Raw genomic sequence first — 26,487 nt, forward strand, 5'->3', positions numbered from 1 at the left:
CCTTTTGTTGTCCTGTTTCTCTTACCTGTTCCTGCTTTAGTTTTTCCCTATCCTTTCTGTTTACCCCTGTTAAAAATTGATCCTACTTATATATCTAATTTCCGCTCCCCTGCTCCAAGTCCATACACACTTCTCTCTTCTCTTTTTTCACTATCCAATTTGTTTTCTCTCTTCCTTTTTTTCTTTGTTTTTGTTTTATGTTTTATTTTGTTTTGTTTAGCCCTTTTCTTTCTCTGTCCTGTTGTTGTTTGTTTGATTGTTGATGAGTTTGGATTTGTTTGTTTGTTCGTTTCTGTCTCTTTTTTTTTTTTTTGCTTCTATTTTTCCTCTCCTTGCGTGTTATCTTCTTCTACTAATAGCTTAACTAATTCCAATCACTAACACAGACCTATCTACTCTCTATTCTCCTGTTCCAATAGTTTTTTGTTTGTCTGTTTGTTTGTTTTTACTTTTCATCTTATACATTCATTCTCTTTCTACATCCTCTATACTGAATTGTGGCTATTTCTCTATTCATTCAATTCCTTGACCTCACCTTCTGGAAATAAGCTCTGCCCCCTCAGATTCATCTGGGTGTTTGTTGTTTGGGTGTTTGTTGTCTGCATTTTTGGATTAGTTGTTGTTTATAGTTTGCATTCATCTCTGGGTGTTTGTTATTTGAATTTTTTGGATTGGTTGTTGTATTATTGGAGTCTTCTCCCCATATACATATATTTCCCCCTTCTTTTTTTATTCCCTTTCTTTTCTCTCCTATATTTTTCTTTCTCTCAATATAATTTTTGCACTCCATTTTTTAAATTTTATCTCCTAATTCTCTTTTCTTAGTGGTTACCTTTATTTGGGGTTATTAGTATTGTGAATACATCTGTGTTCGGTACCTTGTGCGATGTGCCTTGTTGTGTTGTATTTTGTGCCTTTAAGTCAACACAGGAGAGAGAGAGATATATAACCAGACACCCAGAGAGGCGTGATCATGGGGAGACAAAGAAACAGCCTGCATACGAAAGAAAAAGAGGCATCACCAGAAACGGAAGTAAATGAAATAGAGACAAGCAATATGTCAGAGAAATAATTCAGAGCAATGGTCATAAGGACACTGAAAGGTTGGAAAACAAATTCAACAATATGTGTAAGAACCAAGAGGAAATGAAGAAGAACCATTAGAAATGAAAAATGACATCACTGCAATAAAGATCTCAATAGAAAGCATCAACAGTAGACTAGAAGAAGCGGAGGACTGCATCAGTGAGCTAGAAGACAAGGTAGGAAAAAATACCCAAGCAAAGCAGCATCTAGATTAAAAAAACAACTTAAAAAACAGGAGGAGAGCCTAAGGGAACTTTGGGACAACATGAAATGAAACAATATCCACATAATAGGGGTGCTGGAAGGAGAGGAAAATGAACAAGGAATAGAAAACCTGTTTGAAGAAATAATGACAGAAAACTTCCCAGATATAGGAAAGGAAAAACTCACACAAATCCAAGAACTCACAGAGTCCCAAACAAAATGAACCCCAAAAGACTGACACCAAGACACATTAAAATTAAATTGGCAAACACCAATGACAAAGTAAGAACCTTAAAGATGGCCAGAGAGAGACAGAAAGTTACCTACAAAGGATCTCCCATAAGACTAGTGACTGATTTCTCAACAGAAACACATCAGGCCAGAAGAGAATGGAATGAAATATACAAAGTCATGCAAAGGAAGGGTCTGAATCCAAGAATACTGTACCCGGCAAGGCTATCTATCAAAATTTAGGGTGAAATCAGGAGCTTCACAGGCAAAAAAGGACTAAGGGAGTTTATTACCACCAAACCAGCAATGCAAGAAATTCTAAAGGGTCTGCTGTAAAAAGAAAAAATAGGAAGTGAAGAATGAACACAGGCATAAAGAATAAAAATGGTGACAAACAAGTACTTATCAATAATAACTTTAAATGTAAATGGATTAAATGCCCCAATCAAAAGACATACGGTAGCTGAGTGGATAAGAAAACATGACCCATATATCTGCTGTCTATAGGAAACCCACCTCAGAACAAAGGACTCATGCAGACTGATGGTGAAGGGATGGAAAAAGTTTTTTTCAGGCGAATGGAAATGAAAAAAAGCTGAGGTAGCAATACTTATATCTGACAAATTAGACTTCAAAGTGAAGGCCATAAGAAGAGATAAGGAAGGCCACTTCATAATACTAAAGGGAGCAATTCAACAAGAAGATATAACTCTGGCAAACATATATGCACCCAATACAAGAACACCCAAATACATTAAAAAAACCACTTCTGGAGGATATCAAGGGAGAGATTGATAGCAATATGGTGATAGTAAGGGACTTTAATACCCCAGTAACACCACTAGACAAATCCTCTACACAAAATATCAGCAAAGAAACATCAATCCTAAATGACTCACTAGATCAGATGGAATTAATTGACATCTTCAGAACATTTCACCCCAAAACCACGGAATATACATTCTTCTCAAGTGCACATGGGTGATATTCAAAGACAGACCACATATTCAGACACAGGCAAAGCCTCTTCAAATTCAAGAAGATAGAAATTATATCAAGCATCTTCTCAGATCACAATGGCATGAAACTATAAACCAACTACAATAAAAACAATTAAAAAAATCAAACACCTGAACGCTAAATAGCATGCTATTAAACAATGACTGGGTTACCAAAGAGATCACAGAAGAAATAAAAAGCATTATGGAAACAAACAACAAGAAAACACAACAATCCAAAATCTATGGGACACAATGAAAGCAGTCTTGAGAGGGCAGTTCATAGCTCTACAGGCCTACATCAAAAAACAAGAAATAATGGTAATAAATAATCTAACCCTACAACTCCCTACAACTCAAAGAGTTAGAAAGAGAGCAACAAGAAAAGCCCAGTGTAAGCAGAAGGAAGAAAATAATAAAAATCAGAGCAGATATAAATGACATAGAGACAAAAAAATACAAAAGATCAACAAAACCAAGAGCTGGTTCTTTGAAAAGATAAACAAGATTGATGAATCTCTAGCCAGGCTCACCAAGAAGCAAAGAGAGAGGACCCAAATAAACAAAATCAGAAATGAAAGAGGTGAAGTAACAACCAATGCCACAGAAATAAAAATGATTATGAAAAAATACTATGAACAACTCTATTCCAACAAAATGGACAACCTAGATGAAATGGACATATTCTTAGAAAAATACAAACTCCCAAAACTCAACCAAGACGAATCAAAAAACCTGAATAGGCTGATAACTACTGAAGAAATTGAAACAGCAATCAAAAATCTTCTAGCAAACAAAAGCCCTGGTCTGGATGGCTTTACAGGGGAGTTCTACAAAGCATTCAATGAAGAACTAAACCTACCCTTCTGAACTGCTGGTGGGGATGCAGACTGGTGTGGCCATTGTGGAAGACAGTATGGAGTTTTCTCAAAAAGTTGAGCATGGAACTCCTATTTGACCCAGTAATCCCACATCTAGGACTATATCTCAAGAAACCAAAAACACCAATCAGAAAGGATATATGCACCCCTATGTTCATAGCAGCATAATTTACCATAGCTAAGATTTGGAAACAACCTAAGTGCCCATCAGCAGATGAGTGGATTAAAAAATTATGGTACATTTACTCAATGCTGCTATAAAAAAGAAGGAACTTTTACCATTTGCAACAGCATGGAAGGAACTGGAGAGCATTATGCTAAGTGAAATAAGCCAGTCAGAGAAAGATAAATATCACATGATCTCACTCATATGTGGGATATGATGATAAATATAATTTGATGAACAAGAATAGATCCAGAGACAAATGGTAGGGGATGGTGGGTTAGAGAGCAACCAAAGAACTTGTATGCATGCATATTAGCATAACCAATGGACACAGACACTGGGGTGTTGGGGGCTTGCCCGGGGTGGGAATGGCTGGGGAGGGGGTCAATTGGAGGGAAAAGAGACATATGTAAAACTTTAGACAATAAATAAAAAATAATAAATAACTTAAAAAAGAATAGAAAGGAGAATTATCTTTTTTTAATCTCACTATTTTAACAAAATTCATTTACAATTATTTTATTAAACAATCATTTTTTACATTTCATCACACCTTACCCCTGAAGTGCAAACAACCGTCTGAGGTATTAAAACTGAAGGAACATTTGCACATATTCTGTAAGGTTTCCACACTATAGTAACCAGAATAGTTAGTATAGCTACATATTACATGCAAAAGCAGGTTTGTAAGAACAAAGGTATATAAAACAGATCTGGTTTTATGCAGAAAGGGTGGCAAAAGATAATATGAGATTTAAATTGCTTGCAAAATGATATGTCTGTTATTCAGTTTTACAATATGGTGTACATAAGTTAAAAGGTCAATAGCTGAAACAGTAGCCATCCTAAAACACAAAAATCAAACTGACAAACTAGTGGCAATGATATTATGTCCTATTCATAGGATTTAATCCTCAGGCCAATGGCAGTTCACTTAAAGTATCTGAAGTAGAGATTTTCCAGAATATTTCAATATGATCTACATACACTTAGGGTCATATAAGTACCATTGTCCATATTTTTCTTTTTGCACAATTTTTCCCTTTATATTAGAAAATAAATTTGTTAACACAGATATAGTTCAGAAGGTCACATCAAAGTTATTGTGAAGTATCACAGAGGAGATTTGCTTTTTAAGTAGTAGACTTAATATTGAAGAAATTATCCAGAGACTTTCCAGATCCCATGTCAATCTGATTATGCCTATACCTTGGAAGAGAAAGGTGAGGCCATTATATAGCTAAACATTGTAACATAAACACTTTCTTCTGAACTATTCAGGCAAATTGGAAGAAAGGCACTTTTTGATTTGATGATTTATTTAATTATTAATTTTAGAGTGTAGGTACTTACAGACTGTCCCATGCCTAAGAGGAGGTGGTGGGATTAGCCAAAGAACATATATGCATACCCCATGGACACAGACAATAATTTGGTGAAGGTCAAGGTAGGGGATGCGGGGGTGGGTGGAGGTAGACAAAGAGGGTGAAAAGGGAGGATACCTGCCATAGTGTCAACATTAAAAAATGTTAATAATAAAAAAAAAGGATACAGATACTTTATTTGAGTCAAACCTAAATTGCATAGTGATTTGCATGTAGTATAGTAAATTAAGTACTGAAAAATGGGTCACAAATGTTGAATAGAAATTAGTTTCTACAGAAATTTTTATAGTTAACACAGCATTTCTAGGTTTTGGTGTTTGTCACTGAATTATTTTAATTGTTCAATTGTGTGGATAGCTTGAACAAATGGAAGGTTGTTTTTTTGTGGAGATTTTTTGTGTATTTTCTTCTTGTAAGAACAGAGACTGCTTAAAACTTGGCTTTTTAAAATTTTAGCAAAACTGGTAAAGTGTCCAATGCTTCTTGCAGCTTATTATTAGAAGAATACTGTTAATTCTATAGCAATTATGACACTTTCAAGAAGACACCTTTAAAATAAAGCCTCCTCCACACTATTTGTTTTGTCAGCATCAGAAATTTGTAGGAAAGAAACATATTTTTTGAAGACTCCAACAAAGATATGCAAAATACATTTAACCTATTTTCTCTTTGTTCTAGGGGAGAAAATAAAGGACCTAGATCATTAAAAATCCACATAGGAACATTATGCTTATGTTTGGGGACAAGGTCCTCTTCCCACAACTGCAGCTTGCTTTCCCAAATAATGGTTCTTGAGTTAAGAATAATCTTTGCAGTTGTCTCACTGCTGGAAGCACAGCTGCTGGAGAAGAGCCAACACATGCTGACTTGGGGAAACTGATCACAGCCAAAGGAATAAAGGTCTATGGTCACTTAGTATCTTTCAGAGGTTAAAAACTACTTTTACTGTTTGATCAGAAATGGATACTCCACAACATTCCTTCCCAACTAGGTGAAAAAAAAATAAATAAGGTAAAGAGATTAAGCAAATAAAAAGCAAAAAAACTCATAGACACAGACAAGAGTATGGTGATTTCCAGTGGGAAAGAGGTGAAGGAAGTAGAAGAGGATAAGGGGGGGATAAACGGTGATGGAAGGAGACTTGACTCTGGATGGTGAACACACAATACAATATACAGATGATGTGTTATAGAATTGTATACCTGAAACCTATTTAACTTTATTAATCAATGTCACCGCAATAAATTCAATAATTTTTTAAAAAGACCTATTTCCCAAAAGTTTTTCTAGAAAATTAATGCCAATTTGAGAAATCATCCCAAAATACAGGAGGTCATAGAATGAGTAGTTAAATCTCAGATGTCTAAATTGGTCAATTCAATGAAAGTATATTCCCAAACTGAAATTATCTGGAATAAAACAAAAACAACTTTCATTTCAGGACTGCAAATCTAAATGCCAGTACATTGGGTTTTAATGCTTATGGGGCAAAATGTAAATAATTCCTTTTTTTCCCTATTCCTATCTTTTATCTCTATAACCAATAATCACAAGAAAATTGAAATAAAATAAAATATGACTTATCCTGTAAGATATAAGTCCTGAATGTTATTTGCTTGTTGTCAGTATAATCATTGGTGCCATACAAATATGGCTGACCACATCCATAAGAGACAACAGCAATATTATTAAAATTCTTTCGCTAGCATCACGCTGAAGAGCTACACTGTGAAACCTACCAAACCTACAAATATCAAGTGCTGGCTCACATTCAATTCAGATGGAACACAGACTGAGATCACACAGTGAGCCTTCTCTCCAGAGCAAGAATCTGTTGCAGTCAGTCAAAGACTGGGTTTCTTATGCCATTCAACACCAAACTATTGGGTGCCTTCTTATGCAGAAGGGCCAGTGAGCACAGGAGTAGGGAAAAGCTCATGACGCCCAGAATGACCATTCCTGATATCAGTGCGCTGGTGACGGCATTCAGCTGGAATGGTGGTTCATTTGGAGAACCTATAAGTAATAAGACAAACACAGTGGAAAGGCCCAATGTTAGATTAATGTTACCTTATCCCTATATATATGCAAGCATCTGCCATCGGTATCTTATAGAATAACAGCATGACACTAGATCAAGCAACAATCTATGTGACTGTTTTTAAATTCAATAACCAAAGGATTACATTGTTTCGAAGCTTGGTAGCCCCAGGTTATCAAAAAATAATAGTCATCTATAAAATTCAATAAAAATTGACCAACAGGTCACATATGAATTCAGAAATCCTCAGTGAACTGTTATTTAAAATATAACAAACTTGTAATATATTTAGTTGATTATGAATTTGCAACTGATCACCAAAAAAACTTTAAAATTTAAAAAATCATAATTTTAGTTTCAGTATATGTTAATTATCTTACCAAGCTGTGAATTGTTGGTTGGAGTCTCATCTGGAAGGGGAAAAAGAAACAAAAGAATAGCAATATTGTGTCTCCAAATATTTATCTATGTTTATTATAATTCTATAATTACTTTTTACCAACATGTCTCTTCACCTTCACCCACAAGCTCCATGGGGAAGGCAATTGATAATAAAAATTCTCCTAAACTATTCTGCTTTCCAATTTTCCATTCCACATGTGAAAAATTTCATCATCTATCTGTTCCCCAAGCCCATACTCTGCCACAATATAATTGCAAAATATACTGTTCTGTGTTCTTTTCTGCCAGCTTTGTTTCATCATCATCTCTTTAGTCATGTTAGTGGGGGCAGTAATTGTTAACAGTTATTACATTTTTTATAGCCCTATAGCCTGCCATTTGTTATTCTGTTCTAGAGAAATATTCATTATTTAGTGCTGCTCTATTTTAAGTGTTGCCAATTTGCCCATCGAAATCAGCAAAAGCATCATTTTACACTCCAAGAAGATAAATTCACACTTAATAACTAACTGAAAGGGAAACATGAAGTCTGAGCTTGAGTTGTAGGTTAATTTGCATCTGGGAAGCTGTTGATTTTTCACTTTTTCCTGGCAAACATAATAATAGATGCAATGAACACATTCACTTGGCTTTACAATTTTTGTTACCTGTTTAGTAATCATATAGCAATTAACCCTTGAGCTTGTACAATGTGTGAACTTTGTATTTGTGTTTAAATATGTGGTTGTGTGTGCATCTGTGACTGTTTGTTATTTGAACCATAAAATGAGTGCAGTTGACAGATTTTGGAGTATAAATATTATGACAATTAATGTGCATGTAGTGCCATACAGTTTATAAAGTGCTGTTTTGTATGTTATCACATTTAATCCTCATAATAGCCATATGGTTTAGATATGATTGCTACCCCCACTTTACAGATGAAGAAACTTCCATCTGTCACAGCCTCTTTGATAAAGTAAACATGTGTTTAAGTAAAAGCTCAGCCTCAGCCTCCTTTTTCTAAAATAATATAAACTAGCCAAGTATGAAAAAAAATATTTTTAGTCAGAGATGAATATCTCAAGCTACAAAACTCTAGGATCAGTATTTGAAACCATTGATGGGAGAACTTGGTGAGATATTTATAAAACATCTGATGCCATTTCTTTTTAGACATGTGAGTCTCGGCAGAAATGATGGTTCCTCTGTTTGATCCCTGAAGAGCAATGCCCAAAATTAATAGAGCACGCATTCTCAGGAATCTTTAGAATGGTGCGGTGCATTGCTATAGGACAAAAAGAAAAACAGCTCCAATTTTCCTTTTAAGGCACCCTTAGGAAAATCCTAACCTCCAAGCAACGCCATTTTATAGACACTTTCTTTTCATGGAAAGAGATGGGATGAAGGAACTGTGATTAATTCATCCAAAAGGTCCATGTGACTCTTCTCTTAAGGCAAACTGCCTCCCTGGAACATGGAGAAGAATATATAACACTCTAAAGTTTTTTCTAACAGTTATTCTTTGTTTAGAAATCAAACTCATTGGCTCTAAAACATGTTTCTATTAAAAAATAGAAAGCTCCTTTCTCCTATATGTCCCAAATTAGGCAAAAGTATCCCAACTATTTTCTGCATCCTGAGGTTAATAAGAAAAGTCAGAATATCCCCTCCTCTCCCACATTATCTCCAACACTTCTGTAAGAACAATATCCCAGGTGTCACCCACAAAGGCTTGGCTGTGAACAAAATCTCTGTGGGGACACAAGGCCACATGAGCCATACCAGCTCCAGGTTCTAGGACTCTGAAACTGGAAGCATCCTACATTTGGCAGATGGCTGAAATCAAGCATGTAATACTAGAACATTGTATGGGATTGTATTTGATAGTGGATAAATATAGAGAAAATAATTTAATCTGGTTGCTGTTTCTGATGCCCAGCAATATTAGTATCATTGCATTTTTTTAAAAAAAAGAAATAAAAGCCCCATTCAGCCCAGAAAGGGGAGGTAGACATTTTCCAGAAAATTTTTGTCACCACACACTCCTGTGTATTTTTTAAAAATTATTTTTCTATATTTTTGTTAATCCTCACCCAAGGATATTTTGCCATTGATTGTTAGAGAGAGTGGAAGAAAGGGGGAGAGACAGAGAGAAAAAAACATGACGTGAGAGAGAGTCATCAGTTAGTTGCCTCCCCCACATGCCCGGACCACCCTTCTGTCTCCGGGCCGATGCTCTATCCACTGAGCCAAACAGGCTAGGGCTACACTCCTGTTTTTTGTTAGTTAGTTTGTTTGTTTTTCATGTCCTCTTGTTCTTAACAGACATATATGCCAAAATAAACCTTTGGAATTAGATCAGATTAGAATACTAAACTTGATGGGTTCTTCAAAAACATGTTAGCTGAGGACCAATAGGAGAAAAGTGGTCACAGCAATGCCACAGCTGTTCCAAAGCCAGAAATGGCAGATAAATTATCATTCTCTGCTTTTCTTTCATATAAGTAGTTGAAATAAATGGGGGGGGGGGAAGAACATTAGTACAAAGATATATGCAAAATGAATAGTTTTCTTAGCACAATATATTTTTTAACATATTTTTATTGATTTCAGAGAGGAAGGGAGAAGGAGAGAGAGAGATAGAAACATCCATGAAAGAGGCACATCAATCAGCTGCCTGCTGCACACCCTCCACTGGGAATCTAGTCTGCAACCTAGGCATGTGCCCTGACTGGGAATTGAATCTGGGACCCCTTGGTCCATGGGATGATGCTCAGTCCACTGAGCTACACCAGCCAGGCACAAGCTACTTAAATTTTTTTTTTTCAATTACCTATATAGTAAAAGGAACCACATATTTCAAGTTCAGAGCCTTCAAAATTTTTACTTTCTACCCTGTTATGTTTGTTCATAGTCTATCTCTACCTTTGAACTCTGAGATCACTGAGAGCAGACTATGGCCTGTTTTCTATTGTATTTCAGATTCCAACCAGAGTGCCTATCTCTTATAGGGGCTAAATAAATTCAATTGGGTGAATTACTAACTACCGAAAATACTCAATGATACTAGTTGAACAAGAGTTTGTCTTGGACTTCTCCATTGGAATTTATGTAAACAGACTATTTATTATTATTGTTTTTCAGTGATGATACCTTTAAATTTCCAGAATTGTACCCCGTGATAAGCATTTTCCTATCAAATAGTTTTAGTATTTGGGAGCTTAAAAGAATAACACTTCAGGACTTTTATAGATATTTGAAATTTGAGGATGTAAATATTTTCCTAAATCAACTAACAAAATGATTTAACAATGTTGGGTAAAAATAACCAGAATGGATTTGATCTCATTAAAACACAAAACAAAACAAAAGTTCTGAGGTTTAACATCTTATTAAACTTGACCTAAGCCAAGGGGAAAGGAGTGGTTCAATGAGTAAAAAAAAGCAAAACTTCCAAGTATCAGAGAGATTTGACCAGAGCAAATCAAGCCTGAAATTGGACTTCTCTCTATAAAATCGGCCATAGGATCTGGAGAGATGAATTCTAGCTGACCTACGGTAAAAATAGAGTGAAACCAAGGAAAGAAGGTTGCCTTGGTTATTAAGCAGGACATTAAGTTTATATTGGATTTGCCTGTGGATGGATACAGCTTGATTTCCTAAATTCTGTGTTTACATGGAATTTAAAATATTATTTAGTAACTAAATACATTTTTTTAGGAAACATTGTTATAGATGGTCCTCTACACAGTGAGACCACCATGATCACCAAAAATTGAGAAACATCCTATTGCTATTTATCTAAATTATTTTAAAAATAAATTCACAGAGAGTCAGAGAGGAAGGAAGGGGATCTGTAATGTTTGAACATAATCCTTTGGGAGCTTTGCCAGTGGAGAGCCCAAGGTGACTAAGAGGCAACTTCAGTGTGTTGGGAATAAATATCACCCATGAGGTAAAAACAAGTTGAACTTAGAAAGGAAGAAATCCCGCATGACATCAGTGGTGTTGTTATTAAAGGCATTAGTTCGTTGAGTTTTTAACATAGTTATTTTGGATGACTAGATATGATGTAGGTGAAGCCTACAATCCTGAATTTCTGGTTAGCTATTTAGAAACTTCTACTTGGTAATCTATAGAAATTTTGGTGTTTTTGAAAATTATGTTACACTAGCAAATTATTTGAAATGTGTAATATTTAAATTAAAAAATAAATTAATTGAATTTGGTTCCAGTAAAAAGGAAAGCAAGGAGGTTAATAAGAAGAAAAGCCATCTACTCAACTTTCAAGGTTCTTTTCTTACAGCAAACTGACACTAGACACACTCTATAGAAATAAAAACATTTTTATTGTACCAACCCCAAAGCATTCCTAATCATTGGCAACAAGAGCTGAGTTTCCATTCAGTCTGATTCTAGAAGCTATTTCAGACAGCTAAAGAGAGATAAGATTTGGGCCTTTTATAAGCCACTAACTAGTTCTTTTCAAACCTTTCAAAACACATACCAAACTCTCAGGAGTGTGGACTAAGTTTGAAATTTTATATTTAATAAATGTCTGCATTATTTAAAAGGCCTCTTAGCTTTTTTTTTTTTTTTAATGCTATGTTGATACAAACACAGGGGAGTGAATAACGCAATTGTCTGGATTTTTCAGGCCTAAACCACTTTTTGCTTAATCACCTACTTCACGTAAAACATTTTTCACTGTGGGATGGAAGAAAAGGTAAAGATAATCTAATTGAAATACAACAATAGACTTATGGCTAATATAAAATAGATAAAAATATTAAAATATAACCCAAATCAGAATTCTGCTTTTTAAGACAAATTTAGAACTATAGATTTAGAAAGAATCTTTAAGGGTACTTTTCAAAACCTTTATTTAAAAACTGGAGAAACATTTGCCCACAGAACTGAAATAAAATTCAATCCCAAGTCACAAAGCTTGTTAGGACAAAAGATGGAACTACCTAGTTTTTTGGTGTGTTTTTATTTTTAATTAAAATTTAATTTGTTTTGTTTACACTTCATGTCTGTTTTATTCTGGATGTCTCTGGTTTCATGCTGATGTAAAGCAATATCACTTGAGAGAGAGAGAGAGAGAGCATATACATATACAAATATTGTACTTGCATAAATGAGGATATATATGTATGAACAGTTGTGTATATTAGTAGATTCATGAGTATGAAAGAGTACATTAGACGGGGTTATGTAATATTCAGGATCCTGGGAGAAAAGAAAGGGTACGCAAACTGGGCAATTTAAGGAGAATTTAATAGGACTATTAATAAAAATGTAGGGAATTCACAAGAGAAAGTAAAGTTAATCCGGCAATGGGTGAAGGGGAGGGACCAGCTCTGAGACCAGCTCTGTGAAGGGAGTTGTCTGGCAGGAGCTGGGTGGACTTCACTACCATTCTCTGAGAGCGCCACTTATTGGCCAAGCCCAACCGGAAACTGGATGGCAAAGCTACCTATAGTCTAAGTTCACACAGGTCTGTCAGGGGCAGAGGGCAGGGCGGAAAAGTAGAGTGAATTGGGAAGGGCAGGTGAAACTGTCCAGGATGGTATACTTTCTGTGTGTGTGTGTGTGTGTGTGTGTGTGTGTGTGTAAAAGGAAATGTGATAAAGACAATACTGCCCTTTGTGTAAGCTGAGTAAACAGGAAACTACTGTGAAATTAAAGTTGTTTAGCAGTTTATCTTGTCTTACAGTTAATTAGCGCTCTTTAGGAACCACTTTGTGTTCTCCTTAGAAGCCAACTAACAAGCCATTTTGGAACTGACTATTGCTACACACAAAAGGAGGGGCACGCTTACCACTCCGCGTAATGATGGGCCCCGCAGAGAGGATGGCATTTCCAGAAGTGCTCTGGGGGCTCCCAGTGGTCCTCCTCCCTGCGTCTCTCCTTTCTCTGTGGCTGCAACTCTGAGGAGTTAATGAAAACAAATGAAATTCCACACCGGCACAAAATTGTTTCTTTATGGCCATTTGGAAAGCAGATTCTTTTGGAAGAGATACCACATGTTTAATTTTATTCATTTACTTCTGTGCATTTATTTACTTTACATATAACTGCTACAGTGTTTCTTATCCTGGCTTGGGCCACATTTCTTATTTCCTCCCGTTATAGTAGTGCATTGCCTCATTAATTTACACAGCTCAGTGGCTCTCCTGAAAAAAGAGCTGTGTTTATCAAACTTTTCCTCTTTTATTTCTCTCAAGCCTTTAATAAATCTTTCCCTGAAATGTTGGTCAGCACAGAGCCAAGGTAATGTGAACTCTCCATTTAACCCCATCTGATATAGCTGGTTAGAACTAAACTAGTCTATAACAATAAAGAAAATCATGAATTTGAACATGAATATAAACATACTAAAGTCATTTCATGTTATAAAATGTGCCTGTATTTTTCTCAGATTAATATTGACATGACCCTATAAGGTCTGTCAACAATAGAATTTTTTTATTCAGTAGTAAATGGTTCTATAGTTTATGTGATGGCTTTAAGCACACTTCAGAATCTCACCTTTTATAGATTTTAAGTTTTAATCCAAGGGATCCCTAGTCCATCTGGCCCCAATCTCCCTTTCTAGTGCCAGCCCTGCCCCCTCCTCAGGTTGTCCATCATCTTCCACTCTGCTCCACAGCCTGACTGTAGGCCTGGAGGTTCCCTGGCTACTCTGTTTAAGTGTCTGTGACTTTGACCACTCTTTGGCATGGAGTGTCTCTCCCAGTCTTGATTTTTTTTTCCTTTTGGGTTCATCCATATTCTGGCACAGCTCAAGGTTCATCTCTTCCACCAACCCTCCTAATATCTTCTGCTTCATCTCTCTCACAATGATGGGCACTGCCTCTTACTACAGCCCATATCTATGTCTGCCTTGTGCCATAACATTTTTCTCTTGTTTCATTTCATGACTATTTCCTGCTCCTAAAAGATAAGCTCACTGAATTCAGAATTCATGCATGCATCTCTGTATTCCCAGTACAATGCTTGGCACAAAGTCGGTGTTCAATAGATCTCCACTGGATGAATGAATAAATCCTACTGCAAACAGTTTGACCTGATGCACATCCACTCTCACTACAGAAATTAGTGAGCACTTGATAACCTTTCAGCTTAGATCAATTTGACGATTTAGACTAAAGTTGCTCAGAAACATACTGGCATCAGGAAGGGGCAGTCATCAGCTCTGCAGAGCTTGGTAACGCAGTGCAGGAAGACGGTGGACATTTTCTGATTCTTGTGCTTCACAAATCGGAACACTTCGAAGGAGAAGCGGCCCTGCTGGCTTCTACCGTTTTCAATGACCGTGGTCTGCGGATCTTTGTCACAGCTGCATTTTAGGGAATGTGAAAACAGGATATTATGGAAATTACCAGCCCACTGGGACTTGTAAATAAATCTCTGCAGTCTTAAAAGTACCCCACTACATTAAGAGCTAACAAAATCATGCCATGCTAGAGACATTTAATAAGAGAATAAGCTAGCTCAACAGATATGGTAAGAATGACTTTGATCATAGAACATAAATAGATCAGTTCCTGATTATGACATTACTATCAATTTTTAGAGGTAATTTCACATGGTAACAATAAAAAATATAAGTATATATAGTGAAAAGTCTCCTCCCATCTTTGACCCTGTCCATACCAGTCACATCCACATACAAACCTGACAGAGGTGATCCCACTTGTGTTGCATCCTCCCAGGGAATGTACAAAGAGAAGCACAAGCAACATATTCTTATTGTTCCTTCCTTCTTGCACAAGCTGTAGCACAATCAACATGTTTTGACCTTGCCTTTTTTTTAAATTTAGCAATGTACCCTAAGAGATCCTTCCATATCTATACTTAGTGAGCCTCCTCATTCTTTATCCACAGCTGTATAGTGTTCCATTTGACAGAGTTTATTTAGTTACCTAATTGTGTATCCTTGAATATTTTACTTTTTACAAACAGAGTAAATAATAGGTTGCCTTATAATGCAGCATTTTGAACATGTGCAGGGTATCTATGCAATATATCTGTGAGATTAATTGATAGAGTTTGCTACATAACCCTCTATAAATACTGTTACATTTTTATACTTCCTCGGTAATATATGAAAAAAATCCCTATTTTCCCCCAGAGCTACATGAATAAAACCTATGGAAAAATGTTTGGATTGTTCCCTATTTGAAGGGAAAAATAAACTATCACCATATAATTATTATTTACATTTTTCATATACATTAGAGCCACTTTGTGTTTCTTAATCTGAAAACTGCTTATGTCCTTTGCCCAAATTTCTATGGTTGGCCTTTCCATTCTGATTCCTACAAGTTCTTTATATGTTAGGAAAAGGGCATCCTTGCTTCTAATATCTTGTATATTGTTTTACTTTGTTGTTTGGCTTTGGACATTCCTCACAGTGTGTGTGTGTGTGTGTGTGTGTGTGTGTGTGTGTGTGTGTGTCTGCATGTGTGCACACATACACACTTTTATTTTCATGTTATATTTTCAATATTTTCTTTTATGGTGTCTAGTATTTGGGCTGAAGACAGGTTTTCCATATTCCAAAGTTTTAAAAATATTTCTTGTGGGATCCCTTGTCACGTCCCGCATGTTTCAGGGTTCCCGTTCAGGTCCGGTTTCTGGAGAAGGCCGCAATCAAAATGAAGAGAAGCTAGAAAAGAATCAATTTGGGGAAATGGGGGGCCAGGCGGGAGCCCACCTCTAGTGGGAGGACTACTCACTGCTCTGGCCTTTGCCATCCCTTTTATTGGGGTTCTGAGATACACCCATATCCTTTAGGCTGGAAATTCCAATAATAGACAATCAGCAAAAATTTACATATGTTTAACAGGTGAGAGTTGATTTAACTACCAATGTCTCAACTAAACAATGAGTGACTAGCTCTGACCATTCAGAGCGATTAAGGTTGACCAAAGCATTCTGGATTCCCTTTTCACATTTAACTTCCAATGTTTCAATGTTCGGTTTCAGGCAATTTCTTATCTAATCTAATAATAGACAAATATGCAAATTGACCGCACCTTCGCTACGCCCAAGCCACGCCCACCAGCCAAGCCACGCCCACCAACCAATCAGGACGAATATGCAAATTATCAAAACAAAGATGGCGGCTAATTTGCATATCGCGACAGTGTAGAAAGAAGCCAAGAGCTGCAGAAGGGAGCAAAGCTGCAGAGAAGCAAGCAAGCCGGGGGGAGGAGAAGGGAGGAGCGGAGGCGGGGCCGGGGGAGAAGGAAGTTGAGCAGGCGGGGCCGGGGGAGAAGGGGCGGGGCCGGGGGAGAAGGGAGGAGCGGAGGCAGGGCCGGGGGAGAAGGGAGGAGCGGAGGCGGGGCCAAGGAAGAAGGAAGGAGAGCAGGCTGGCGGAGAAGTTACAAAAGCAGGGGGGCTGGCGGAGATCGCGGGGCGGGGGACAAGGGAGGAGAGCAGGCAGGGTGGGGTAGAGTGCAGCAGGAAACCCTATTGCAGAATTTTTCCTGCAATGGGAACGCTAGTGTTAATATATTTTTCTACCACTTTTAAAGGTGTAGTTTTTATACTTAAGTTAATAATCTGTGTAAAGTTCATTATGGTGTATTGAGTGAAGTATACTATAGATCTAGTGCTATATTTTCTCATGGTTATCCATTATCCAGCACTATTTAAAAAATCTCTGTTTATCCCACTGCTTTGTGATATCACAGCCTACCATATAGTATATTCCCACGTTTTGGATCTATTTCTCAGCTTACTTTTCCAAATTTTTGTCATCTATGTGTCTAGTCTTGCATAGTATCACATTTATTTAATAATTTTAGAGTTTTATTAACTACTAGTGGCCTGGTGCATGAAATTTGTGCATGGGGGGGGGCAGGCAGTTTCCTTCAGCCTGGCCTGCACCCTCTCCAATCTGGGACCCCTCAAAGGATGTCCTACTGCTGGTTTACAGGGATCGGGCCTAAACCGGCAGTCGAACATCCCTCTCGCAATCTGGGAATGCTGGCTCCTAACCACTCACCTGCCTGCCTGCCTAATTGCTCTTAACCACTCTGCCTGCTGGCCTGCTCGCCCCCAACTGCTCCCCGTTCCAGCGTACTCGCCCCCAACTGCCCCCACTGCTGGCCTGCTCGCCCCACCCTGCCCTCCCTCCTGGCCTGCTCCCCCCCAACTGTCCCCCTGCTGGCCTACTCACACCCAACTGCCCCCCCTCACCAGCCTGATCACCCCCAATGCCCCTCCCACTGGCCTGATCACCCACAACTGCCATCCCATCCTGGCCTGATTACCCACCCTTCTTGGCCTCTAACCACCTCTACCTCTGTCCTGCCACCATGGCTTTGTCCAGAAGGTCTCCCCGTCTAATTAGCATATTACCTTTTTATTAGTATAGATAGAGGCCTGGTGCATGGGTGGGGACTGGCTGGTTTGCCCTGAAGGGTATCCCAGATCAGGGTGGGGGTTCCCTTGGGGCATGGGTGAGGGGCCTGTGGTGGTTTGCAGGCTGGCCAAACCCCTTCAGGGTGGGGGTCCCTGCTGGGGCGCCTGGCCAGCCTGGTGAGGGGCTGATGGCTGTTTCCCCAGCCCCTCCTTGAGTAAAGGCCAGGGTGTGTGGGAAGCTTGACTTCCTCCGTCACCAGGGGCAATCCAAGTCTCCTGCTTGCTCTAGCTCCATGGCCGCTGCCATCTTTGTTGGGTTAATTTGCATACTCACTCCTGATTGGCTGGCAGACGTGGCGGAGGGACAGTCAATTTGCATGTTTCTCTTTTATTAGTGTAGATAATATCTGGTAGGGCTATACCTTCCTCGTTTCCATGTTTTTTTGTTATTGTTTTTATGGAGTTGTATTTTATCACTTTTTTTCTTGATTTGAGTACCTTGTACTTGTCTATTTTTTTTTAAATAACTTAATTGTTCTTTATATTTTCTAAAATGTTGATTCATATTTTCATTTCTGATCCAAATGTTATTTAAGAGTTTTAAACTTCCAAGTGGTAGTGACTTTCTGTTTTATGATATTGTTTTAAATTGCTAGCTATCAATATATAGCTTATTTATTATGTCATTTAAACTCCTATATCCTTACTTAATTATCGGCCACCAGAACTAAGTTTCCTGAGAGCAGGTAATTAGTCTTTCACTTTTATTATATTTCTGACTATGTCTTTTTATAGTTCCATTTTGTGAAAGCTTCAATATTATCCAATGCCCTTTCATTATGTTGGTACAAATTTCTTTAATTTAGGAGTGTATTCTTGAGCTTTATTTTTAAATATTTGTTTTATTCTATTATTTTGGTTCTTTGGGGGATTCCAATTATGCATATTATACATGAATTTAGTTCCTTTTGCCATCTTTTATTTCTATTGTTTCTACTCTAACCTTTTTATCGTCTCCTTCACATTTGTTTCTTTTTAATTGAATTTCTCATTTTTATTTTCCATATCCCACCCTGTACTGTCTGCTGTGTCTATTCTCCTTTGCACGCCTTCTAATTATGTCCTCCATTTGCAATAGATTTGTTTTATTCGATTTCATCTAAAATTCTCCCAATTCCCTTTTCACATTTTCGTGGCCTTAAATTTTACTGTTCTTTCTGACCTGAGTTCTTTTGATTGTATCTTCATAAATATAATTACTTCTTAAATTGTAAAACAAAATTATTGTTAGAATATTTGATTACAAATCTATCTGTTTCATGGCAACATTTATTATTATTATTATTATTTTAATTATCACCCGGGATATGTTGAGAGGGAGAGAAAGAGAGAGACATCAATGTGAGAAACATTGGTTGGTTGCCTCCACTACACAACTGGACTGGGGATTGAACCCACAACCTTTTGGTGTATGGGATGGCACTCCAACCAATTGAGCTATCCAACCAGCACATGAAAATATTTTTCCTAATAAGTTTAATTCATCTTTAACAATTTTTTTCTGACATTTTTCACATTTCTTTTGTAGTATATAGGAACATTGTCAGAAATGCCTTCATTTATTGAATATATATATATATCCTACATAATAAAATGGTAATATGTAAATTACCATCACTCCGCTACACCCACAATTGGGCCAGCAGGAGGCACAGGGGGCGGGACTCAGGGTGGCCGGGGTAGCTGATTGGGCCAGCAGGACACTGAGCTCGCGGCGCCAGTGGCGCCGCGAGCTCAGCGTCTGTGCCATGGCTGCCCCGGAGGCTTTCGGAAGGCCTGGGGCACCAGCGGACAGCCGGCCAGGTCCCCCGCGATCAAAGGCCAAAGCGGGGGACCTGGCCGGCTGTCTGCTCCGGCGCAAGGCCTTTCGAAAGCCTCCGCAGCAGCCGGAGGCTTTCGGAAGGCCTGGGGCACCGGCAGACAGCCAGGCCCCTGGTGCACCAGGTGCATGATTCACATGCACTGGGCCTCTAGTATATATATATAAGCCTAAGCGACCATCGCAACGGAAACAACCAAACAGATGACAGAACAGGCTGCATGGGGCGACCAGACCAGCAGGGGTGTTAGTGAGGGATGACCTAATGACTCAACAAGCAGGCTGCATGTGGCAACCAGGCTGGCAGGGGAGTTAGTGAGGACCAACCAAATGACTGAGTAGTGGCTGCATGGGGTGACCAGGCTGGCAGGGGGGGCAATGAGGGGCGACCAGGCTGGTGGGGGGCAGTAAGGGGTGACCAGGCAGGCAGGCAGGTGAGCAGTTAGGAGCCAGTGGTCCCAGATTGTGAGAGGGATGTCCGACTGCCAGTTTAGGCCCGATCCTTAGGATCGGGCCTAAACCGGCAGTCAGACATCTCCTGAGGGGTCTTGGATTGGAGAGGGTGCAGACTGGGGAAAGGGGATCCCCCCATGCACAAATTTTGTGCACTAGGCCTCTAGTTCATATATGAAAGAGTTGGATTTTCCCAGACCTGTTTGTTTGTTTTGTTTTTACCTTGGGGACTCATAGGGCAATGTAGAATATTAATGACCTTCCTCAAGGGTTTCCCTAATTCATGGGCTACCCTCCTGTTTTACAATGACAGGCAATTTTTTTTTTAATAATGTAATTGTGCAGCTGAGTTTTCTCGGCCCTGTGTTTCTCAAGTTTATTCTTGATCATATTCCACCGTTTTCTCTTAATCTTAACTGCTTTTATTAGCACTATCATATTTTGGACTTTCTATGGGCGTTTTTTCCTCCTAGTTTTACTGAAACTGGCATTTTGGAGACTTCTTTTAGTTACACATTTCACTCTTCTATAGTTTCCAACAAGAAAACTGAAAAGACTGAAAACTAAGCTGAAGCCAGGGTAATACCAGATAGAAGTTTGATAATTGTATTCCACATTGGCAATTTGTGATCATTATAGACATTTTGGAAAAAGAAAAATGTCAAAACAAAATTATCCACAGTTTCATCATGCATTAGTAATCTCTGTGAACCATTTTATGTATTACCTTACAGTCTTTTCTATCATATATAACATAAATGAGGTTAGCTGTACATATAATCAGATATGATTCTTTCACTTTATAGTTATTACATTTAAATTATAAGAACTATATATTTCAAGTATAGAAACACTGAGAAGATGGAAAGGGAGAAAGTAAAATACAACCTATCATTTTTTTTTTCTATTTTATAAATAATTATATGATTGCAGTGCCTGGGTGAGCTCTCAATTTACTGGTTCTCCGTAATTCACCTAGCCATTTCCTCATTGCTGAACATCCAGTTTTTTCCCATGTTTACCATTTTAAATAGCACTGATATACCAGAAAATTATCAATATTTTAGAATATGCTTCCCAATTTGTAAACATAGAGTCAAAAAACACGAAATCTTTTAAGGCTTTTGATAACTTTTCTCAAAAATATTGCCCAAATTAACACTTCCAGCAATACAATATGAGTATCAGTTTGACCTCTGAACATCATCTTCACCTTGATTAGCCAATAAAACAAATTCTTTTGGTTTCTCATCATATTACTCCCATCGTGTGTCAATTAGCAGCAGTGATCTGAGCCAACTGCATTTTATAAGGATGATTAGAAGCCATTGCTTGACTCTCAAGTCTGTTCTGCTATCAGATAAAAATGCTGAAAGGGAACTGAGATGATTGAATGTTTTTATGATCAATGTCCCCTTTCCCCAAATTTAGATTACATTCACTCTATCACTGTCTATTGGAGAATGAAGTTGAAGTTACTGGCTCTAATAAAAAAATGAATAGGAGGCTATTTTATACTTTCATATTAAATACTGATAAATGGAGAAAAGCATTTTGGGGTCTAAATTATCTAGACCATTACTTTAAGTTTACTCTCCTTTTAACTTGGGAAGAGTCAAGTCTAGCTGTGAATAAATAGTACCCTCCCACTGCCTTTCTCTTATTGACAATAGTAGCCTAGCCATGCTTTTGCCAAGACAGTGAAATATTCCCATATATCCTAAACATGAATAAAACATCTTTGATGAACCTAACTTACTTGCAACTCTCATTCAACAATAGCCTTATCAGCATTTCCTGTTGAAAATGGGTCTCAACTCTTATACTTACAGCTTTATAAGGAATAAAAGTTCAAAATGTAAAACTTTACATTTGAAAACTATAAAAGTGCCCTATAATGTGTATCAATGGCTTGTATTTTCCAATTCAATTACCTACAATTTAGTTTTTGCTATCAGTGCAGGGCTTAGACACCTACCTAAGGAAGAGATCGTACCGAATATCATCATTTGGATTCCCTGATGGGGTTGTGTAGCAATAATCCATTAAGACATTCCATCTGCAGGAAGAGGCAAACAAAATCCAGAGTCACGACTCCTTTTGGGTAAGGCAAGTAAATATTGACAACTGTCTTACCCCATGAAATATAGTTTTTTATTAGTTATTTGCAGAACATTCTTATTGATTAAGACGTTCTCCTAAACTCAAAGGTGTTTTAAAATCTGTAATAAGTTGCCATCCTACATCAAATGGATGTCTGTACAAGGCAACTGAATGGTCAAAGCCTGAGGAAACAAAACCCAAAAGTGAGCTGCATAGATGCTTCTAAGTTCACTGTGAACAATGGTAGTTTGTTGCCGGAAACAAATCAGTTTCACTAAAAGAGAGATGTTGACAGGAAGCCAGGAAGGCTGGTCAACAACCTTAATTGCTCTAACCACTCACCCTTTAGTTGAGACATTGTTAGCTGAAGCAGCCTCCACCTTTGTTTTTCCCATGTAAATTTCTGTTTATCCTGGCTAAGATGTTTTCCCCAAAGCCTCAATAAAAGGGATGGCAGGGCCAGAGCAGTGAGTAGTTCTCCCACTAGAGTTGGACTACCGCCTGGCCCCCCATATCGCCAAATTGAATTTCTTCAAGTCTCCTTTCATTTGTGTGCGGCCCTTCTCCAGAACTCGAACCCTGAACCGGAACCCTGGACCACATGGGACGTGGAAAGGGATTCCTACAGTTTGTTTCCAAAAGTTACTGTCTCTAACAGATGACAAGAATATTATAATACCACATACAGCAAAGGAGTTTGGTGTGTAAATTACACACTCTACATTATGCCAGAATCAGTGGTGGTGGGTAGAAGAAAGTCATGAGGCAAAGACACAGCCTTCCTCCACAAGGCCAGACTATGTGTACATTTATACATTACTTAATTTCTACTCTGGTGTTATAATAATTACTAGTCCATGGGAATTGAATGCCAATAAAAGAAGACAGAGAGAGAGAGAAAGAAGCTAAAGTAGAACCAAATTTCTAGAGTATCTCTTCAGGATACAAAGTTTAAGTAATAATATGTGAGAAACCCAAAATAAGCCATTACATATTAAATTTTTATAGGACAGGACTGGATCTTTAGCGTTTGAATTCTTTCCATTTTGATCATTCTAAATTTTCTAAGTATCATATGGAAATGGAATGATTTTTTTTTTTGGTGGTTTTTCTTTACAGAGATGTTTCTGAGGATTGTTTTATACAAATTTGGTGAAGATTCTTGTGAAGAGAGTTCTTTGATTTTTTAATAAACCTTTTTTATTGAATAGTAGCATACAAATAGAAAAGCACACAAATCATCAGTTTTCACAAAATGATAGCATCTGATTAATCATCTTTCAGGAGAAAAAACAACAGAACATTCTGGCATCTCAGAAGATTTCCCATGCCCTCTTCCAGTCACTACCTCTCCTTCTTTATAGGAAGACTTGCTATTTTTCCAATTAATGACATAAAAATGAGTGTTACCCCTTAATCTTTGTAATTTGTTATTTCTGTTTATTAGCATGATTAAACATTGTGGCAATGACAGTATTTTTGAAATTGAAAGGAATGAGCTAACTTTGTGATTCATGAGGTTTTAGGCAGCAAAAATGTTTTAACCAACAAAAGATAAGAGTGTGAAAGTACCTGCCATCCAGATTAGTGGCTTGCACAGCTGCAAATACTTTGGTTTTTAAAGGCAATCCTATACTCGGGATAATTAACTGTTGACTGTAGGTTGAATCCTAATGATGAAAAAAAAATAAACAATACATTATTGCCTTGCCAACTACAGCATATTTACCATTTAAAACAGTAATGTCATCCAAAAGGGGACAAATCAATGTAAATCTATCAAACCGACTCCAAAAAGGACCTAGTTAATCTTCTAGTTCTCGTCAAAACTGTCCTAAACCATATGCAAGTAACAAATTCTTTTCCATGCATAAATCTTTTTTCCCTAGTTTACAATATATGATGGTAAGTGAATTTAAATTATAATTAACTGTTAGTCAGTGGTTAATGTTTTGTTTGTTTCATATTCAATTGTCAATATTCAGCTTACTTAAACTAATATTTCATTTATTTAAAAAGTTTATTTAAATTATACCTGCTTTAGTTTAAGCCCTTTGCCATGAGAATTGAATGTCTTTATACACTGGAAAGTTTTTACCCAAAATCACTATTCTGGCAATTTCAAATTACCAAATTTAATAGAAAACCAAAAAAAGAGACCAACATGTTCTCCCAAGTTGTCAAAATGCATGCCATAGAGTTGTAAACTGTCAAATCATTTAGTCTGGAGGTAAATTGTTTCTCCCAAATTCAGTAACTCTGAAGATATTGTTATTTTGTAGCAAAAATAATTTTTAAATATTCATTATGAAATCTCAAAGTTATCAAGCAAGCAAGACAAAATACAGAGCATATGTTTTAAAAGGCTGGAAAAAAGCAACAGATTTTGAATTTTTAAAATTAAAACAGTAATAGTTTGTATGTTTAACTTTTTAAAAAGTTGCAATCATGTGGAATATTTCATTCCCAAATAAGCTAGATAAATGAGAGATTATATGCTGTACTTATTTATTTCTGTGATAAATGATAATAGCTCCTCTAGCCATTTCAGATAGGTAGTATTTTTATTTAATTATCTTTCTGGCTCCCTGTAAGGACAGAAAAAGACCTTTTCTTTTCTTTGCTGTGGCCTTCTACAATTTATGAAAAACACCTGGTAATTAAACCCCAAGATTGTTAGCTCCTCTGTTCATACTGTACTACAAGATAAGCTACTCTCAAGGCTACATTCTTGCATCCCCCTCCTCCCTGATGTTTCCACAACTCAAGGATAATTCACACTAAGGAGTCTCTATCTCTAGTTAGTCGAAAGTTCCCCTACTCTCCTCCCCTTTAAACAAACCTCTTTTAAATTATTTATAACTTTTTCTCTAAGCTTGTTTTACAGGTTTGGGAGAAATACTTTACAGGTTTGGGAGAAATACCCTCCCTAGGAAATCTGTGGAACTATCTCCTAGAAAGCAAACAAATGGTAACTTTTCAAGACAACCCCTGGTATCTGCTCAACTTCAACAGAATCCCCCTTCCTTCCTTGTCGCTTAGTAATAGCCACTGCCTGAAAGAGTAGGCCACCCTCTCTTCCCTGCGCTGTATTGACTAGCAATACTTGGCCCTTTCCTCTCCTGGAAAGTAAAATAAACTTTCTCTCTACATCTGTTCTTTCAGTTGTGAATTCTTTCACAGCCCTTGTCACTGGCCAAACCCTAAACCCTCCCTTTTCCAACTTTCAAGTAATTTTTCTCTAACTATCCAGCATTTTTCTCTTATATTTGCATCACTGTTGTCCAGAAGAAACTTACTTCTTTACAAATATTATACTGCAAAGTCATTTGCAAATAATGTCGTTTAACCATGAATAATCACATTTTTTCCTCCTAAAATTGCTTCTAAGAGATAGTTCTCTATTTTGGATAGTTGCCTTTACTCTTGTCAGTACAATATTGTCTCTAAAATAAATTACATTTATTTTAGATTTTTTTCTTCAACTTTTAAAAACATCCACTATTTCAGATTTACAGTTTTTGTATCTGCTCAGAAGACACCTAATATTTAGGTACAATTTAAATTCACAAGATCACTCTTACTTTCTATTTTTGCAGAGGAGAAAACGATATACTTATATTGCACAGAAATAAAGCCACATTTCAATTCAAAGTCACGTATATGAAAATATGATAGTCCATATAGTCATTACTTTTTATAAATAAATTTTTCTAACTAATATTTACTGAATCCAAGAACACATAGAAATAAAAATTGCACTGAATCCCAATTGGGTAAGCATAAATTTCCTCTCCAAATGACTAAACAGAGAATAAGAGTAGTAAGTATATAATGCAACTTTTCATCATTCCTAAAGGTTAGAAATAAGAGCCTGAATGTGAAATAGGAAGATAGGGCTCCTCATGGTTTTAAAATAATATTTAATTTGAAGTGCTATAATACAATCACATTTGGGTAGCTATATGTTAGTGTTTCCAACAAGTAATAAATATGACTTGGGATTAATTAGTGAAAGTATACTAAAACATATTTCTATTACAAATTACTAACTTTTTGATGTCTTATAACTTGGAAAAATATTATTATGGTCCCATGTGTTTTTTTTAAGTAATTTAGGGCAGTGAAACTCTTGTGTAAAGGTGGACACATGTCAAAGATATTTGTCAAAACCCACAGAATATAGAACATTAAGAGTGAACATAAATGTAAACTATGGACTGCAATTAATACTATATCAATATTGCTTTATCAACTGTGACAAGCATATCCCAAAATAATAGAAGTTGGCTGCAG

The 26,487-nt window shown here is 37.1% G+C and overlaps 1 protein-coding gene across 1 annotated transcript in view; it reads right to left on the reverse strand.

The window, feature by feature from the left end:
- Positions 1–6,791: 6,791 nt before the first annotated feature.
- Positions 6,792–26,487, reverse strand: part of LOC307097146 (zona pellucida-like domain-containing protein 1) — a gene marked incomplete at both ends in the record, with an annotated part of 42,590 nt that continues 22,894 nt past the window's right edge. Inside the window, 6 exons of the mRNA XM_079767128.1 lie at positions 6,792–6,967; positions 7,373–7,402; positions 13,201–13,309; positions 14,550–14,721; positions 22,067–22,147; positions 23,764–23,861. Coding sequence (XP_079623254.1) covers positions 6,792–6,967; positions 7,373–7,402; positions 13,201–13,309; positions 14,550–14,721; positions 22,067–22,147; positions 23,764–23,861 — 666 coding nt within the window. The remainder of the gene's footprint in view (positions 6,968–7,372; positions 7,403–13,200; positions 13,310–14,549; positions 14,722–22,066; positions 22,148–23,763; positions 23,862–26,487) is intronic.

Source organism: Cnephaeus nilssonii, assembly GCF_951640355.1.
Source record: "Cnephaeus nilssonii genome assembly, chromosome: 3".
NCBI classification, from domain to species: domain Eukaryota; kingdom Metazoa; phylum Chordata; class Mammalia; order Chiroptera; family Vespertilionidae; genus Cnephaeus; species Cnephaeus nilssonii.